Below are 19,100 nucleotides of genomic sequence, written 5' to 3'. Positions count from 1 at the left end.
CATAAACAAAATTTTTGATTCCTTCATTGCCAGGGCTGCAGCAGTGTGTCTGATCTGCACTTTATTATTATTTAAGCAAATGCCACCATAGCTACTAATGTAGTTGTGAAAGATAAATGCAATGCCTGATTAGAAAAAACATTCATCCTCTTACAGGCTGTTGAAGTATCTGCCACAATCAGCACCGCCAGCCCAAGGAAACTGCAAGCCACAGCTTGTTTGCTGTTTGCTTTGCTTAACGTGTAGGTTGCAGTAAGAAGCTGAATAGTAACACCAGCAAGCAGATGTTATTGTCCTGTAACAAAAACCTGGAAAAAAGAGGGAGTAGGGAGTATCCTCATTCCTTCACGGTAGTTGCTCACACATTAGAAAGCCTGTATCCTGAACCTCATCAGTTGGACTGGATGATCCTATGTCTTTTCCAACCTTAATGATGCTTCTGTGATTCTACGATTCTATGACCATAGAATCTTAGCATCACTAAGCTGGAAAAGACCATGAGATCATCAAGTCCAACCATAACCTGTCCACTACTAAACCATATCCCTATACACCTTGTCTACCCGTCTTTTAAACGCCTCCAGGGTTAGTGACTCGATCTCCTCCCTGGGCAGCCTGTGCCAGTGCTCAATAACCCTTCCACTGAAGAAGTTTTTCCTGATGTCCAACCAGAACCTGCCCTGGCGCAGGCTGAGGCCGTTCCCTCTCGCCCTCTCACCCATCCCTTGGGAGAAGAGACCGACAACCACCTCGCTACACCCTTGAAACGCAGAGCGACCCAGGAGCGCTCTCGGGGGCCGCGTTCGAGCACCCGAGGCTTTGCTGAGAACGACCCTCGCCCTGACCACCTCTAGGAGAACCAGAGGACACGGGCAGTTGCACGGCAACCCTCGCCACGGTCCCCGGCACGGCCGCTGCCCCCGCACAGGCCACGCCCCCCACGGAGGGCTCGGTCCCTATCAGGCCACGCCTCCTACCGGCGCAGGCCACGCCCCACAACGGCCACACCCCCTTCCACCAGGAAAGGCTCGATCTCGTTCAGGCCACGCCCCCACGCGGACCACGCCCCTCACTATCCGAGCGCTCCGCCCACCCCGGCCCCGCCCTTTCCGGCTCCGCCCCTGCAGGCGCGGGCGCGCCGAACTAACGTCACGCGGCAATGGCGGCGCCCGTAAGCACACGAGGCGGGCGGCGGCGTTAGGGACGGTGGTCGGTGCCCGCCGGTCCTTCTTTGTCCCGGAGCTGCAGAGCGCGGTGAGCGCCGCCGGGAGCCTCTGGTCGCTCGCCCCGGGGCTGCAGGCCGCTGGGGGGCCCCTCGAGCGTCCCGCGGGGCCCGGATCTCCCGCGTGTGGCAGCGGGGCCCGGCGGGTGCTACCCGGGGTGAGCAGGGACGGGAGCAACCCGCGGCTTGAGGGGAATGTGCGCTGTGCCGGCGGTTCTGGTTTTGTCCCCGGGGCTGTTCCAGATGCGAGGGTTTTTTTTGTTCCAATAGTTGTATTTAAACCTATTATTGCTGTTTCCCCCAAAGGCAACAAATTGTGCCTTGCGTTCCCTCGTGCTTGAATGTCATCAAGGTAATCCTCATTCTTTTTGCCCAGTGCCCTGCTTTTTTACTTCTCGGTTTCTTTCCAGGTAAAAATGAAGCCCAAAAAAGGACGGAGATTTACTTCTTCCTTTAAGCTGAAACAGAAAGGCATTGCGGTAACAGGGAAATGGAAAACTGTGCAGATCGATCCCAACTTATTTGCTGATGAGGAGTTTAGAGATATAGTATGCTTGGAGGAACTTACAGACTACAAACTAGTAAGTTCTTCTGAAGTGGGGAAAGTAAAAGAGAAGAAGAGAAAGGTTGAGAGTGTTTCAGAAGAAGGCAATGAAGAGGAACCTGTTGTCCCTCCCAGAAAAAAAAAGAAAAAGAAAAACAAAGATTTGAGAAGCAAACCTGATAAAAATGGTGATTCTAATGCATCAGAAGTTGATGAGCCAGCTGATGAAGAGGTGAAGTGTAACAGAAAAATTGAAGAGGCAAATATTGAAGACCATGGACGTGTGGCTAAGAGCACTTCAAACACAAAAGATGCTCAAAAGAAAAGAAAGGTAGCTGAAAATAAGACTTCTGAATCTCAAGAAGTTCTTCCATCAGTAACTACATCTAAAAAACTTAAAAACTGGACAACGGAAGTTTTGTCTGCTTCAAATGATCACAGAGCTGATGTGTCTGCATGGAAAGACCTGTTTGTGCCTGAACCAGTGTTGCGAGCCTTGAGCTACCTGGGGTTTAGTGCTCCAACTCCTATTCAAGCCTTAGCCCTGCCTTCTGCAATTCGGGATAATATGGATGTTCTTGGTGCTGCAGAAACAGGTACAAATCTATTAAACTGGTCGTACATAGTGGGAGCTTCCCATCTTCCCTCTATAAATGCAGCTCACTGTTATGAGTTTTTATATGTAGCAGAAGCAGCACTTGTATGTAGGAGAAGAGCTTGTATCTTCTGTATATCCAATGTTATTAGTGATTCACTGTGAACTATTAAAACTTCCTAGCATATAAACATATGATATTTCACCTTTACAAAGTACAACGTGCAAAGCTTTGAAGTCTCAGTGAGTTTTTGTGCTTTTGACAGACGTCTCTTTTTCTGTTGTTTCTCAAATAGTTTTCTGTTTGGGGAAGAGACAACACACCAAGAGGGGCAGAATTATTGAAACTAACAGCCATTTTCCAACAACCTAACTTCTTTGCCTTGGCACAGTACCTTCCACAGCAGGGAATTAGGTTTCTCTGAAGGTGATTCAGTGCTAGCTTGGAGTGGTAAATAAATACACAGTGTTAGTCATTGTGAATGTGGCCTAGGCCTTTATCATAGCAAAACTGGCCCGACTCAGTGCCCTGTCTCTGGACTTGGCCTGTACGTTGTCACCAGCCCTTCTCACTGCTTATGCTTCAAGTATTGCATTGAACCATGAACTGGAGAAGTATTCTCTGGTCCAGTGATCAGTTTATACTTTTGTCTTCAAGCATTGCTAGCCTTTGTGAAATTTGTTATAGCTTCTTTTTTACATAAACACTGCTGTGAAGTCTGACTTTTACTTTCCCTCTAACTGTTTTGCTGCTCATACGTTTGAAGGTTTGTCGTCTTTAGCAGTGAAACATTTTCCTCCTATAAAACCTAAAATAGGAGGCAGAATTGGCAGCTGCATTGGTTTAACAGCTTCTTTTGCATTCTTTTCATCTGCTCCAGTTGCCTTATCTCACTGCTTGTCTTGCAAAGCCATTTACTGCTGTTGAACACAGAGATATGCTAACCAATAAGATATACAGTCATTTGCATTTTTATTTTGATTAGAAGGTAGTCTGGTGCTATTAGCTTTAGTAAGATTAGAAAACGCCACAGGCCGTGTTTGAAAATGGAACTGAAAATTTAAATGGTGGGTTTGTGCTGCAAAATAGCACCAGTTTGGTGGTGGTGGAAAGCAAATCTCTAGCTGCAGAATAAGAAGCACAGTTGGTGGCAGGTTGTGTTTTTGCTGTCTAGTTTTGCCTAACCTTGAGGTAGCAGGACTGTGTTTTGCTCATTAATTTTATACTTCTATGAAAGTCAGCCATGTTCTCTCCAGAGAGCCCAGTGGGTCATTGGTATTCCTATAGAAACTTGAGAGAAAATGCAGACAATTGTCTGTTAGAAGTGCTGCAGCTGGGAGAGGATTTTTTTTTTCTGCATCCTACAGCTTCCCTAAGCGTTGGGCCCAAGGGAGGTAGGTGGCAGATGAAACAGCTATTCGTCTTCTATTTTTGGTAACAACATAGGGAAGAATGACAAGATACTGATATGGCAGTAAGTAGATCCTTATGGAGATCAGGTGCAGGGAATGTCAAAGTGTGTTGGTTTTGCAGTGGATCTGACCAGTTCTGTCCATTACCATGTAGAACTAGTGATTTTTTTTGTTGTTGTTAAGGAACTAAATTTTATCTCTGTAAAATCTTACCATCTAAACCCATTTGGAAGAGCATGAATTATAGATTGAGCTTTAGTATTTGGGGGTACCACAATGTACTTTTCTCCTGGTTTTGCAGGCCTGGCTATGGTATGTAATGGGTATGTTGTGAAGATAACATGCCTTGTGAGGTGATGATTTGTTTAATTTGTGGGTGAATCTAGTGCCTACAGAATAGTCCTGATTATCACAGCGATAGTCTAGCTGGGTGCAGTACTGACATTTGCACCAACAAAGTTGCATCCCATTTAATTGAAGATTAGCAGTATTCTTCACCTTAAAAACAGATGTTCTGGCATTACAGAATCTTATTGCATAAGTACTCTGCAGATTTGAAACATTTTCTGCTTCAAATGCAGAAGTCAGAGACTTACCAGACATACAGAAGGATGAGGAAATGGATATGAGGAGTCACTGCACCAGTATTGGTTAGGATACTGGGCTTAGCTTAATACTCTCCCTCAAATAGACAAAATTCTGTGTTGCTGAATTTGGCAAACCATTATGGGTTTATGATACAGACAAATGGTGCTGAAGGAATTGAAATGAGATTTCCAGAGGACTGCTTCCCAGCAGTGGCCTGTTACTGGAATGGAGTAATAGTGTCTTGTGCTCTGGATCCTGCTTTTGTGATCAATGAACTGGTATTTACAAGACCTTAACTGGAGTGGATGTGCCACCAGGCTTCTCCCAACATCTTCATTAGTGACTGTTTGGAAAGGAATATGTGGCAGGGATGTGACTTGCAGGGTAGTAAACCCCTGGAATTAAAGTTAGGAGAGTGCTTTTGTACTGCACAACCCCCTTCTTTCCAAAGTGGATTAACGGTTTTAAATCAGATGAACTAGTGATAGATCGGGAAATTAGATGGTGGAGTATTTAAAAATTTTTTCTTAGAAGGTAAATTAAAGATGGAAGTGAATCCTTCAAGTACATTCCAGTTTGTCCTTGGCCTCATTTTCTGTTCTGTTATTTGGAGAACATTGATCAGAGCTGTCAATTAGGGCATGATATTCTCCTTGTGGGCATACGGTTCTTTAAAAATATCTTGGCTGCAGCTTTTAAGAAACACTTGGAGAACAAATGAATCTGCCTGACCAGCTAGAGATTGGAAAAATACCTGTTCCCTAGGAATTACGCTATTGGTGACCTTACGATATGTATAAAGGGAAAAGGAGAAAAGCTGCTATTGCTGCAAGTTTCTGGTCTCTTAAAGATCAGGAGTTTGTGTCTGTTATAACTATGTTTTAAGAACAGTATGTGATTGGCTGTTGCTTTTCTCATTTTGCCAAATAAATGTCTTGCTGGTATTCTTCTTCTTTTCTTGTTTTTTAGGAAGTGGCAAAACACTTGCATTTGCAATTCCAATGATTCATTCTGTGCTGCAGTGGCAAAAATCAAATAGCTCAACAACGAGAAATGACAGTGCTTCTAAAGAGTCCCATCAGCATCGTGATGAAAAAAGATGGGAAAATGAGGATGAAGCAGAAAAACCAAATCATCAGCAGGCTGAAGATAGCGGAGATGAAGATGATGCATCTTTGATGACAGGCTCTGCAATGGTGCTGGAAAATTCTGAATTCAATTCCAGTGCCAATACACATAGTATTGGCTCACATAAAAAGAGACCTCTTCTAGGATTGGTCCTTACTCCCACAAGAGAATTAGCTGTGCAAGTAAAACACCACATTGATGCAGTTGCAAGGTTTACAGGTACGTAGACCCCCATGGGCCATGTCCCAGAGGATGCTGGGTTTGAATCTTGAGGTTGGTCTTGGGCCAGAATATGTGCCACTGTATTATAAGACTGCAATGGCTTTTGAAGGGTTACGGCTCTTAGTAACTAATATGTGAAAAATGCATTAAAGTTCTTCAATGGGATGCACATGGAAGGAAGCAGTTAATGTGGGATATTTTGCTTTAAAATGTTTATTCCTTCAAATAGCTATTGACTCCTGCTTTAGCAACACCGAATCAGTACTAGATACCCAGCCACAGCTAACTTTGCGTGCGTGCATATATATATACACACATAATTTTTAAACATATATGTAATGGTTTCCTTTTTTTGTCAGATATATCAATCTATATAGATAGTAGCTAGATATAGATGTATCTGTATATACCGTTTTGATATATGTATCAAAAAAAGAAATTATGGCCATAAATTTTAAGGGTAGAAGGCATTGCTGGATTGTCTGACATACCTCCTATAGCAGTCAGTCCACAACATATTGCTAGGTAACATGCCTGATGAGAGCAATTCAATCCTGTTTCTTTCATATCCAAACCAGAGGTCAGCACATCTGTTAAATGAATGAGAACATGAAACTGTTCAAGATGTGGATAACTGGGAAACAAGTCCTAGCTTCTCCAATAGTGTAATTGTTTATTTATTGAAGAGTATATGTAGTGCAGTGACCTCTTTTTAAGCACATCTTCCTTTGGTGTCTATACATAGTGCTGCGCTCATCAATCTACACCTGATTACAAGGCTAATTTTAACTCCTAGCATGAAATGATCGATTTGTGTCTGTACAGTTCTGATAGGAGCAATGCTATTTGTTTGTAAAAATCTGCTGCCGAAGTGATGAAAAATTGCTGCAGCAGGAGAGACAATGTGTTTTGATGTGGGCTTTCTTTGTTGTCTCAAACTCACTTTGATAAAAATGCCCACCTGGAAGCATGGAGTTCCACAAATAGTAGGGAAGAGAGATCTGTGGTAGCTTGGATACTGGAGGAATTATGCACAGTAGCGTTGAGTTTGTCATGGTCCAGTGTGTTCTTTGAAGAAGCAGGGTGGAATGAGCCGGGAGTGAAGTCTGTGCTTCCAAAGCTGAACGCCTTTTAGTACCCAAGTAGATTACTTAAAGCTGACTTAGAGTCTCTGTACTACTGTTGCAGTTCAGGGAATCATTAACTGGGAGGGAGCATTCTTGTTAGGATTATCCCATAGCAAATAAGCAATCATTAGCTAGACAAGCATTTCTCAGTCTTATTCTTGGAGGGGTCTGCTGGTTATTCATAATAGGAACATATTTGTTCATGCAGATATAATTGACAAAACATGAGATTCTGAAGTATAGATAAACAAAGTTAACACCTACAGAGGACGTACATGGTTCTTCGTGCTATGGGAAGAGAGGTGCACTAAAAGAAACACTACTTTATTTTTGGTGTCTAACCATAATGAGGATTTTTCTGTAAAATTGAGGGCGTTACTGCATGTTCAGTGTTATATAAAACCCCTGAAGTCTCTTGGCTAAAATGCTTGCTGAAAGTTGTGCTAAAGGCTTTTTAAATACTTATTTGAGTGGATTTATGTTAAGACATTCACTGATAGTTTTTATCGTACTGATTTATTATTTATATGTGCTAGGCATTAAGACTGCAATTCTAGTTGGAGGCATGGCTGCACAGAAACAAGAACGTGTACTGAATCGAAAGCCAGAAATTGTGATTGCAACCCCAGGCCGTCTGTGGGAGTTAGTTGAAGAGAGACACCCACATCTTTCAAATCTTCGGCAGCTCAGGTAAACGTGCCTTTTAGACATAATTGCTGGATACTTAACTGGGCATAGCTGCAGACTGGTTATGTTTACTAACCAATTAAAAAATTTAGACTACAGAAGATCACTTATTTCTTTGCCAAAATTTTTTATGGAAATGCACAATGGTTATATTGATGGAGGGAGATGTCAATTAAAGACAGTAGAAAACCCCTCAATTTTCCTTTAGAAACTGCATATTTCAAAAATATATGTGGGAGGTTAGTGTAGCTACCCCAGCTTACCTGGTGTTTCTTTGGGTTTTACATGTAGAATTTCCCGTATGTGTTTAGCAGGGAAAGTTCTTTTGAAGTGTGCCAGATATGTATTTCTCTGCAGATTTGTATTCCTTGTGTGTTTTGTTTGACAGGTGTCTTGTGATTGATGAAGCAGACAGAATGGTTGAGAAAGGTCACTTCTTAGAGCTGTCACAGTTGCTGGAAATCCTAAATGATTCACAGTATAACCCTCATCGACAGACTTTTGTTTTTTCTGCTACTTTGACTTTAGTTCACCAGATTCCCACAAGAGTTTTACAGAAAAAGAATGCTAAAAAGATGGACAAGAAGACTAAACTAGAATTGTTAATGGAAAAAGTAGGAATAAAGGGCAAACCCAAAGTGATAGATTTAACAAGGAAAGAGGCTACTGTTGAGACTCTAACAGAAACCAGGATCCACTGTAATACGAATGAGAAGGACTACTATCTCTATTACTTTCTTCTCCAGTATCCAGGAAGAACCATGGTCTTTGCAAACAGCATAGACTGTGTAAAACGCCTCAGTTCTCTCCTCACAATCTTAAATTGCGATCCTCTTCCTCTGCATGCCAATATGCACCAAAAGCAAAGGCTGAAAAACCTAGAAAGATTTGCTGAACGAGAGAGGTGAGTTGATTTTCCCCTTCCTAGTAGAGAAGAAAATAAGTTATGTAAAATGTGGTGGGGAGAGGAAACAGCTCTGTTAGAAAAAGAACGGGTTGGGGGAGTTAGCTGTGAATACGAGTCTGCTGTTCATGAGCCCAGGTAAATAACATTCAGGGATGAAGTTTCACAGGATGGTTGAGGTGATGAACTGGAGTGAGTTCAGTGGAAGGCCACCAAGGTGGTAAAGAAGCACTTGCTCTGCAAGAGGAGAGGCTGAGGGCACTGGGTTTGTATCTCTTGGGAAAAAGACTTTGTGGGGACCTAATGACAGCTCTTCAATATGGTAAAAGAAGGTTATCCGGAAGATGGAGCCAGACTTTTCACAGTGGTGCAGTGTAGGAAACTGAGGGATAACAGGTGTAAGTTGAAACTAGAAAAAGCTTTTTCTCTGTGAGGACAGTCAGGCATTAAAACAGGCTGCTTGTTCTTGGGAATTTTGAGGCTCAGTTGATTAAAGCCCTGAGCAACCTGATCCAACCATATAGCTCATCCTATTTTGAAAGGGAAGTTGGACAAGAGACCTCTTGAAGTCCATTGGAGGCTAAACTACCTTGTAGCCTGACAGCTCACTGCTGCTGAAGGAACTGTTACTCGCGCTGTTTTCAGCTCTATGCTTTTATGTACTGCACAGCTCTCTGGTCCTGTGCCCTGGCTGTACAGCTCATTTGATCTTTCTCTAAGTTGTTTCATCTGACTAAGCCATCAGAAAAATAACCACTTTTTGCTGGGTTAAAGATTTTGCAGGTGAGTTAGATAAATTAGCTTCCTGAGAGTCAAGGTATCGGAGCAACACAAGGTGCAGTCGTGCCTTTTGGTAGCAGTGGGCAGTCAGGTTTACCCAGGAAGGCCTGTCCTGCTGATTTAAGAAGTATTTTTTCCTACTGGCCTTGGAATGGCCTTTGGGAGAAGGTTGGTGGTCTTGGTGCTTTCATACTCCAGAAGCCTCACGTTTTAGTCCTACTGTGAATGCTGTCTCACTGTGGGCAAATTTATACCTTGGTACCTGCCTCAGACAGGGAAAATGGAGGTTGAATTACATGATAAATCTGCAGTATCCCTTGGCAAAATGTAGTGTCAATAACATTGGCCTAGGCCAGACTGGTGTTTTCAGAGACTGCAGATTTTCAAGGCAAGAAGAAATCTATAAGACCATCTATCATGGCCTCCTGCAGACTGCAAGACAGGATTTTCTCTGTTTATTTCTGCTTTGAACCTTGTAGCAATAGAGTATGCAGTCAGACACTATAAAATCTTAACAAATTCTCGTTACCTGCTAGTAACTCCTTTCAGTTGCTGGGAGATTTTTTTTAAAAAATAATTGTTCCATACCCCAGGGAGACTTCAACCTCTGTAGTAGACTGTTTATGTGCAAGAATAACTTTTTTGAGTAGTTCTTCACTTCTAGGGGTAAGGACAAATGTTAACTGTCAGAACAGACTCCCTCCCCACACCTTTTATTTCTAGTCTTTAAATTACTGAGAGGACTTATTTGAGTGAAACTTGGTAGAAGATATTTCAACCTCCGAAAGCTGTTAATTAAATCTATAATGCTAATGCAATTTTTCTGAACTGGTGAAACTTGTAATAACCTGTTCGGTTTGCCAAAAGATAACTGTATTGTTAATGGTATGGTCCTGGGCAGAGCACTGAAAAATGTGGTGAAGGGGAGCATACCACCTTTCCAAGTGGTTGAATTAGGCTATCAAATAGTGATTTGCGCTAGTGTTCCTGTGAATTGGGAGAGAAGGAAAGCATAGGAAAACAGGATCTAGCAAGGTAGAGAATTTCTTTAATGGAAAGAGTAGAATTATAGGATCATAGAATAGTTTGGGCTGGAAGGGACCTTAAAGATCATCCAGTTCCAACACCCCTGCCATGGGCAGGGACATCCCAGTAGGTCAGGCTGCCCAAGTCCCCATCCAACCTGGCCATGAACACCTCCAGGGATGGGGCAGCCAGAGCTTCCCTGGGCAAACTGTTCCAGTGTCTCACCACTCTCATGGTGAAGAAATTCTTCCTTATGTCTAGCCTAAATCTGCCCCTCTCCAGCTTATACCCATTCCCCCTCATCCCATCACTACAACCCTTTGTGAACAGTCCTTCAGAATAGACCTGCTGAAAGTAATGTTTGCAATTTTTTCCTTTATTTAAGAATTGCTGTTTCTAGGGTGCCTCTGATGTAATATTGGGTATTGTTTTCTGTAAGGGCAAAGAGCAAGTTTCCAGCAGATCATATTGTACGAATCTCATCCTTAAATTGCTGTGGTACAATTCTAGGTTGCTGTATTTTATGTTCCTTGACAGATGGTTTACTCTTCAGATTTATATTCATTAAATGTTATTACTTTCTCAGCTGTGTCCTCCTGACAACAGATGTTGCAGCTCGTGGCCTTGATATTCCCAACGTGCAGCATGTCATCCACTACCAGGTTAAATAGTTTTAATGTTTTTACTTTCACTATTTAAGTTTTGAAATAATCTTTTGCTGATCCAAACCATGAACACTGTAAAGTTGTGACTCTCAGACCTGTATTTGGTATAGTCCCATGTATAGAGATTTAATCATCATTAATTTAACTGTCCTTAGTGCATTGTACTTACTTACATTACTGCAATGACTGACTGTGGTATGTAGCACTTCATGAATGTGTGATTATATATGAGAAATGAGATAACAGATATGATTCTCCTTGCTATTCGGTTAACTTTGATATCCAAAGGTGTCAAACCACTCAGCTCTTCAACTGTTCCCTGAAGACATGTAGAATTTCTTCCTGCCTGGGAATGAAAGGACAGAGGTTCAGAAGTTAGGAGAGACTCACAAAAGGTTATGCAAAGAAGAATGCTCAACCAGAGAACAAAAAGCGTCTCCAGACATGATCTTGTACTTTACCTTCAGCTGTGTTACGCACATTGTACCATGTGTATAAAAAAAATAAGTAGTTTATCTGGCAACCTCTTGGCCACAGTATAACCGACTGCTACTAGCTTTCCATGATCAGCTTCATTTCTGAATATTTGCAGGTCCCTCGTACTTCTGAGTTGTACGTACACAGAAGTGGCAGAACAGCCCGAGCTGCCAGTGAAGGCCTTAGCCTGTTGCTAATTGGCCCCGATGACTTGATCAATTTCAGGAAAATTTATAAAACCTTGGAGAAGAGTGAAGAGCTACCGTTTTTCCCAGTTGAAACCAAGTGCATGACTTCTATTAAGGTAAAGAAACAACAATCTTTTTACATCTTGAGTAGTTGCTTGCTTACTTATATTACTGCATAGCCCATCGTGTTCTTTCCAAGTTTCAGATGAAATTTACTTATCAAGACCTGGTTCTGAAAATGAAGTTAATCACACTTTATCTTATTTTTAAGCAATATTTGTGATTTCCCCACAATAACTTGCCCTAAAAAGGTGTTCAAACATAAACATCACTTACATTTATCTTGCACATTGTTATGTGGAGCTACTCCTGATTAGATTCCTCAAAATAGTACATGTACCGCGAGAATGTTTTGTGACTGGGGAGCTGAGATGGCCCTGTTGAGTACATCGTTTAAATCCACTCATGTTAGAAACAGACTAGAGAACAGTAGCAAGCCCAAGGATCTTCAGTGGTCTTCACCTGCCTCTTCTCAGCTGAAGTAGGTAGTTGTCTGCTTTTCTAAATGTTCCTGTACTGTGAGGCCAGAGCTGCTACTGAACCCTGTCAAACCAAGTGTGTTTCTGTTTTCTAGGTTATTGTCTGTTTAAGAATTCAGTCATTCACTAACTCATAAGGTAGACAATGGCTAGAATTTGCAAAAAAATATATTTTAGAAAGCATCTGGTTACTACAGTTTTTCACTTCTTGAATTAGAGGCCATTTCGTGTCTCGGCATTCTCTTAACAGTTTGGGTAATATCAAACATGTACAAATGGGACATATTTAAATATTGTGTTTGAAAGGGATCCAGTTGGGGTTGGAGTGTCTGCATGTTGCACTCTCATTGAGGACAGGAGGAAAACAGGAGCAGTTGGATAATGCAACAGTTACTTCTTGTTACAGTATTCTGGTTTCTGCTTATCCAGTTAGCTTGGACCCAGGGTCCGCACCAGTGGCAACCACAGTATCCTTGCCTTGGGAATAATGTTAGCAAGTTTCAAACCCCAGGCTTGCTGCTCACAGCGGGTATTTAGCATGAATCTTTCAGGAGATGCAGCTTTCTGAAAGAAGCAAATCCAAGAAATACTTCCACAGACTCATTTTTCTCCTCCTGGTAGTAACAAAGAGAATTTGATTTTTATTTCCCCCCCCCTCATCTCTCCTCCCCACCCCCTCCACCTGCCAAATGTTTCTGATTACTGAAAGAAATCTGTTGTTTTTCAATTGTTTCTTTGGAGGTCCTTTCTGTGTTTCTTGATGAGTAGTTCTTGGCTCTTATCATGCTCTGTCAATTAATGGGCAAATAAATATTTTTTCCACACTTAAATTTTCCTGCCACCTTCTCACAATGTTCTATCCATAATAGTGCTCCCCTTCTCATAAAAAGATGTCTTTGTAATTGTAATTGGAGGACTCCAGCCTCCTACGTCCTTCATATGGTCAGGTCCCATTTACACTTTCCTCAGGGTTAAACTCAAAGCCACTGTAGTTGGAACTAATAGTGCTGCTGGTTCATTATGTTGGTCCCTTTGGTGTGCTCCTTCTCTGCTTCTGCATGCAGTTTATTCAAGTTCCCAAAAGTCTGTAGGGATTTCACACTTGAGAGGAAGAGAATTGGTGAACCTGGATAGAGGAGAAGACCAGAAGAAGACGACAAAGTTTTACAGAGATGGAAAAACCATTTAAAATTTACTGTGTTTACTTGTGTGAAGAAATGACTGACTTGTTTTATTATTCCACTGTGTATTTAATTTCCTTTTTCTTTCTCCATCTTAATTATCTTAGCAGTTCTGGCTGGTGCTGTTACTGTGTAGCACCAGACTATTTGTTTAGGGTGGTCAGGTGTCCTGCACAGGGCTTGTTTTGTGCAGCTGCAGGCACATTCCAAGCACCAGAACTTGCTGCTGAGTTATTATTTACTGTCAGTGCAGATTTTCTTTCCGTAATGGATTAGTCATATAAGACAGCTTGGCCCAGCTAGAAGACTGCAGGTCAAGTTAGGTTTGCTGGACATCTTTGTTCCACCTGTGTGCAGCTAAGAAGAAGGTCAGGACATTTTGTCCTGTGCCTAGACAAGATCCAGGTGCATTTCTAAAAAACATGAGTAACTCCTTCCATATGGCCTGCAGGAGCTTACTTGTTTGGAGTGGGGTGAAGCTGGCGGCTGCCCCTGATTGCTGAGACTAGTAACTTTAAGATCCAGCTGCACTATGTCAATATGTAATTTGGGTAGAATTGGTATCTGAATCATGATTTGTCCTCAATGTAATGGTTTATTTGAAGAATGAGGAGTTAACATTCAGTCATGTTTAGTAGTTGAGATGTTTTACATGTCAGATTCTATCATGGATCTGAAGAAGGAAAACACTTTAGCAAACTACGACATATCTTAATTGCATGGGGCATGTGCTGGGACAACGGTAGGGAACAAAAGTGTCTCTGCACCACAGATGCATTGTAATCCATGCTCTCAAACACTGATTCTACTGACGTGCCTTGCATCTAAACCTGCTTGTAATGTCTAATGTACTTTTGTTGCAGGAGCGGGTGAATTTGGCACGGCAGGTTGAGAAGGCAGAATTTTTCAACAGTCGGGCAAAGCATCATGACTCCTGGCTCCAGCAAGCTGCAGAGGCTCTTGAGATTGATATTGATGACGACATGTTTATGGGCAAGTAGAAGTGCTTGTTCATGGGTATGCTCAGTTGGTCTCATAGCACTGGTGTTCAGAAGAAGCCCAGCCATGGCAGAGAAACTCTTAAAACCTGCAGGTCAGAAGAGCAAGGAAAGGAATGTCATTACTTAGTACATGATGTTATTGGTGTCTTTAGGATGATGGTGCTGGAGATACTACTGGAGCCGAGGGAGTCAGCTGTGACAATTCTGGCAAGTCGCAGACAAGTCCTCGTATTGTAGGACAGGAACCATTTAGCTTCTGGCAAACATTTTAGGTTAATCTAACAGTCCAGTATGTCCTGCTTGAGTCTTATATCCACTGTGTCAAAGCAAAAGCTGTTTCTCCTCTTATGCTTACCTCTCCCATCTCCCACCCCCCTGTAGCCAAGCAACAGTACTGGAGCCCTCCAGGTCTGTGTGGGAACACCCAGGAAGCACTAGCAAACACCAGAAATTGTGTTTGAGTTGTGTGGGCTAAATGACCAATACCCATGTTCAAGTTGCTGAGGGTTTTGGTGTTGTGTTAAAAGTAAATAATTTTTTGTATTTTTAAAATTAAATGTTTTGTAGGCTGTGCCTGAGAGATTGTGTATGGCTGTACAGCTACAGGTGCTTATTAGCGCAATGTTGTGAAGCTTTGCAGTGCTTAGATGCACTGTAAAATGCCACATTTTTTTCAAATTTTAGGAGCTAGAAGTATGATTTCTGACCAGTTCTTTAAAGGCATGCTGAATAGGGAGAGGAACTGACTTGATCACTTCAGCTTAAGCTGTCTCTGACCTGTTAGCCGCAAAATATTCAGATGCCTTAATTTTGAAGCATGTTTGGGTTAACGTTTTTCTTTCCTTTATTCATGGCTGGGCTTACTTGTTCGTAACCACTTTGCACGCAAATGCTAATCATCTCTGTCCAAACTGTTCAGGAGCATTCTCAGATAATTAGCACTCTGCTGTCTTGTTTTGACATAGTCTGAGTATGCTGTCTCTGAAACGAGTTTCAAAATAACACATCCAGTCCAAGTAAGTTGTGGCTCTTGAGTGAAGCACTTTGTAATTGCCACCCAGAATCTTGCCAGATTCATGCTTTAAAATAAAATTAGTCTCCTGTTCTTCCATAGCTTATTGGAAACCACTTAAAATCTCAGTCATTCCTCCCATAAATGAAATGCCTTTTACACTGTTTCAAAGGATTTAGTAGCGTCCTTTCAATTTACATTACAGCAACCTTGATTTCGTTTGTTGTCTGCAGTTCAGGCTTCTGACCCTACTAAATGTCTCCAATCTTTTCTATGCTATTCTTTCACCTGTATTATTAAATCTGAGTACCTCATTGTTTTTTGTGTGTAAAGAGGAAAGGTCTTCCTGTTTTACAGGTGTTGAAAAGGTGTGCATAAAGTAACAAAAAATGCAGCAACAACTTCTGCCTGAGCTAGAAGCCCTCAGTTAATACCTTGCCTTCTGGGCCCCTTTTCCTTTTGTTCCCAAGTATGTTCTGGGTTGAGAGCCAACTGAGTACTTTAGTCAAATGATACTTGGGCTATAGTTACTCAGTAGGCAGGATTCTTCTTGACCTTGTTATCTTGTGGATGGCCTGTGTGATCTGAAAGTGTCACAGATGACTGAAATACTGTAGGGGAGTTGAGTGACCTTGTTTGAGAGAGAAAGACAAGATTAGCATCTGCCCCAGCACTACAAAAGCCTAGTGAAAGAGGCCAATGCAAGTTCTAGTCTTGTAACATTCTGTATCTTTGATTTCTGCCCCAAGGGAAAAAAGCTAGTGAGCAAGAAGAAAGCCAGAAGCAAAAGATGCTGAAGGGGATGAAAAAACAGCTAAAACATATGTTGTCCCAGCCACTGTTTAAAGTTCTTATGAAAACCAAGTACCCAACACAGTCTGGAAAACTACTTCTGCCTCAGACATCGATGTCTATTTCAGAATCTGCTCTGGGTGCTGTGTCCAAACAACAAGCTAAGAAGAAGAAATCAATAAAATTAAAGTAAATAACTGAGCAAGATCACTCAGTGCAATGGAAGCAAGGACAATCCTTATCAAGGCTGTCAGTGCTTATGGAGGAACTCGGCTAGAAGACACGTAGTATCAGCGGATGTTGTCTGTGTTTTGCTTGTGCAGGCACAAAGTAAAATGTTGATTTAAAGGACTCTGTTGACATGCGGATAGTTGCTGTTGAATCTTGTCTTGCTTCCTTACATTCTCACTCATTTTATCTTATTCTGTGTATTAATAGAAGTTAAATAGTTTTTAAATAGTTTTGTTTATTCCTTTTTGCAAGATGGGTAAAACTTACTGGGTAAATTTCACTATGGGCATACTCTAATGGTAAAACTTGATTTGAGTTTTAATGTCATTAAGGAAAGGGGAATGTAGGCTGTATAAATCTGAGTACAATCTGACCTGGTGGTAATGGCAGGTTTGACTTTTACTGCAGCCAGTTTAGTGAGAAGGGCAGCAAACATAAGTGGTGTTACCAGCAGATCTACAACTCTGTTATGAGAACCTCTTCCAGTTTTCTTTCTCCTCTGGTAATATTTCTTCTCTTTTCTCTGATAGGTCTAATTCTCTTAGTCCTATGTTAATACCTTTGGAGATGTGTAGAGTTTTGAGCAGTAAGTGTTGCTACTCAGTGTTTTATTCATATTTGAAAACATGTTAGAACCATGACCTTAGCTTTATTGGAAAAAATGATGTTGTGAAATGTCACTTTTGAAGAGTGCTTTTTAATAATTATGCACTTAAATAATTTTAACTTGACCTGGGCAAATAATTTTTAAAATATGTCAGGAAATATATTTTGAATCTTGGTTAAATGAAATCTTTTATAAAACCCAAAACCTGTGTCTGTCTTCAGTGACTTGAGATTTTTAAATTCCTCATAGCTGATGACCTTTGCATTTAGCATGCAGGGAGGAGGGAAAAGCACCCAAAAGGTAAGACATAGCAGTGGGATACGTATGGGTAGGAGCACAGGGAGCCGTCATCTGCCAGCTCTAGATCGAGGCGAGGTTTTGTGTCTTAGTACAGAACCAGTGTCACTGCTGCGATGGGAGGCATCGATTCACACAGCCAGTCAAAGAGAAATTTGTCGATGGAGTTGAGTCAACTCTGGAGGCCTTTTCTCTTGCTTCCTTGCATTACTGAAGAGCTCTAATAATTTAATCATAAGCATACAGAGCTTATCAATTATTTATGAAGCTTTCTTTGTAACACAATGTTTGTCCCATGCCCTTTGGAGTAGAGAGAGGGAAATTTTGGGGAAGGAAGTGATGGTAAGGTGGTGTTTCCATGTGAGAAGATGACATCTTTGGAGTTGATGTGACATCTTTGGAGTTGATGTGACATCTGAAAAATAAAAACAAGAATTTAAGGAAAGATCCTTGTAAGGAAAGCTGAAAAAAAGGAACTGAGCAAGGTCAAGCATGTCCTCATTCCTTTTCTGTGTCATAATCACATTCTTACATTATGGAAAGAAACTTGCCTTGATTTTGCATTCCTGAAGGGACTGAAGACCAGATGGGCCATTTCCGCATCTTCTGAAATATTTCTGCTTACAATTCATTGGCAAAATCAAGGCTGGATCCTGACACAAGAGCTCTGCCTCTCCTCCCTTGTCTGAAAATTTCATGAGGTAGAATAGTTTTGGCAATTTCTTAATTCCACATGATCATGAGAAGAACTGAATTGGGGGACTGAGTATTGTTACTTTCTCTCTGTCGTTGCTGTGAAGTTTTTCAGCTACTTCTGTTTCCCTGTGTTTTAACAACCTAGTTCTCACGCTCCCATCCTACTGTCTTGCTGTGTCTCCAAGGTGGAGCATGACACTTCCTCTCCTCCTTGCCTTCTTCATGTTCGCTTGTGGTGTGCTCTGCTGCTGGTTTTCTCCTGCGGCCTCTGATGTGCTCCGCATGAGCTCTCAATGCTTAATCTGCTGAAGCTGCACCTCCACAGGAGCTCAAGCTGAGCCTGGACCCTAAAAATATCTCAATGTCTTAAAGAATATTTATCTAGTGCACTTAAAACTGTCTTGTGGCTGTCTGCTTTGCCTTGTCCTTATCTTATGAGGATACCCTGAATCCTCTACCTGAAGGAAAAATAGTTGCTTTAGCTAATTTAAACAAATTATTAAACAGTAACTGGAAAATATTACTACTTAGTTGTGCTCCCCCAATATGAAATAGGTTACTGCAGGAAGAGAGGAGGGCAAAGGATTATGTTTTCTCCAGCTCCGATTATTTGTTCGTATACTACTGGTACAAAATAGTCATGAGGAGTTTTGCATCAAGTGAGTATGGGCAATTTAATTTTAATATTTAATGAAATATGTAGTATCAAATGGTTTTGGTAATGCTCTGCTGGTACTGCAGTTACGCTAAGGCCTCAAACAAGTAATCTTTTATTTTGTGACAGGGTATGTTTGCTATAATATTAATTAAAGGACTAATTAAGTCTATTTTGGCTGTAATAGCAACTTCCAAGTAGACTAATAAAAGTGTGAGTTCAGCAGTGTTGATAGGGGCCAAGCTGATACAGAGCAACTAGAACTACATAACAGAAAATTGAAAACCTAATAGCTTCTAAGCCTTTATTTTTGTTTTGTGAATGCATGGGGCCAGTTGACCTCATCCATGCCACAGTTCCTGAACTGCCATACGCCAAGGAAGAGTCCCTGTAGTTTAAGACATCTGCTGAGGAGATAGTTTGGACAGGATCTCACATATTGGACAGCAAAGTTTCCTGACATTCCTGTAGCCTTTGCATTCCCTCCTCCCTTTTATGTTCATAAAATAACGAGTTAGTGAAG

General features: G+C 41.5%; 1 protein-coding gene across 2 annotated transcripts; it reads left to right on the top strand.

Moving 5' to 3' along the window:
- Positions 1–1,135: 1,135 nt before the first annotated feature.
- DDX24 (DEAD-box helicase 24) lies at positions 1,136–17,623 on the top strand. 2 transcript variants are annotated; one of them, XM_069858685.1, is made up of 9 exons: positions 1,136–1,254; positions 1,633–2,362; positions 5,332–5,709; positions 7,376–7,529; positions 7,915–8,430; positions 10,823–10,898; positions 11,494–11,682; positions 14,150–14,279; positions 16,049–17,623. In XM_069858685.1, the coding sequence occupies exons 2-9, from the start codon at positions 1,639–1,641 to the stop codon at positions 16,282–16,284; spliced, it is 2,403 nt and encodes an 800-aa protein (XP_069714786.1). In that variant the 5' UTR covers positions 1,136–1,254; positions 1,633–1,638; the 3' UTR covers positions 16,285–17,623. The 2 variants fall into 2 exon arrangements, with proteins under 2 accessions (XP_069714786.1, XP_069714787.1); XM_069858686.1 differs by lacking the exon at positions 1,136–1,254 and adding an exon at positions 1,362–1,380.
- The last annotated feature ends 1,477 nt before the right edge of the window (positions 17,624–19,100 follow it).

The sequence above is a fragment of the Phaenicophaeus curvirostris genome, chromosome 5, assembly GCF_032191515.1.
Source record: "Phaenicophaeus curvirostris isolate KB17595 chromosome 5, BPBGC_Pcur_1.0, whole genome shotgun sequence".
Taxonomy (NCBI): domain Eukaryota; kingdom Metazoa; phylum Chordata; class Aves; order Cuculiformes; family Cuculidae; genus Phaenicophaeus; species Phaenicophaeus curvirostris.
This window is presented reverse-complemented; position numbering and strand designations above follow the sequence as displayed.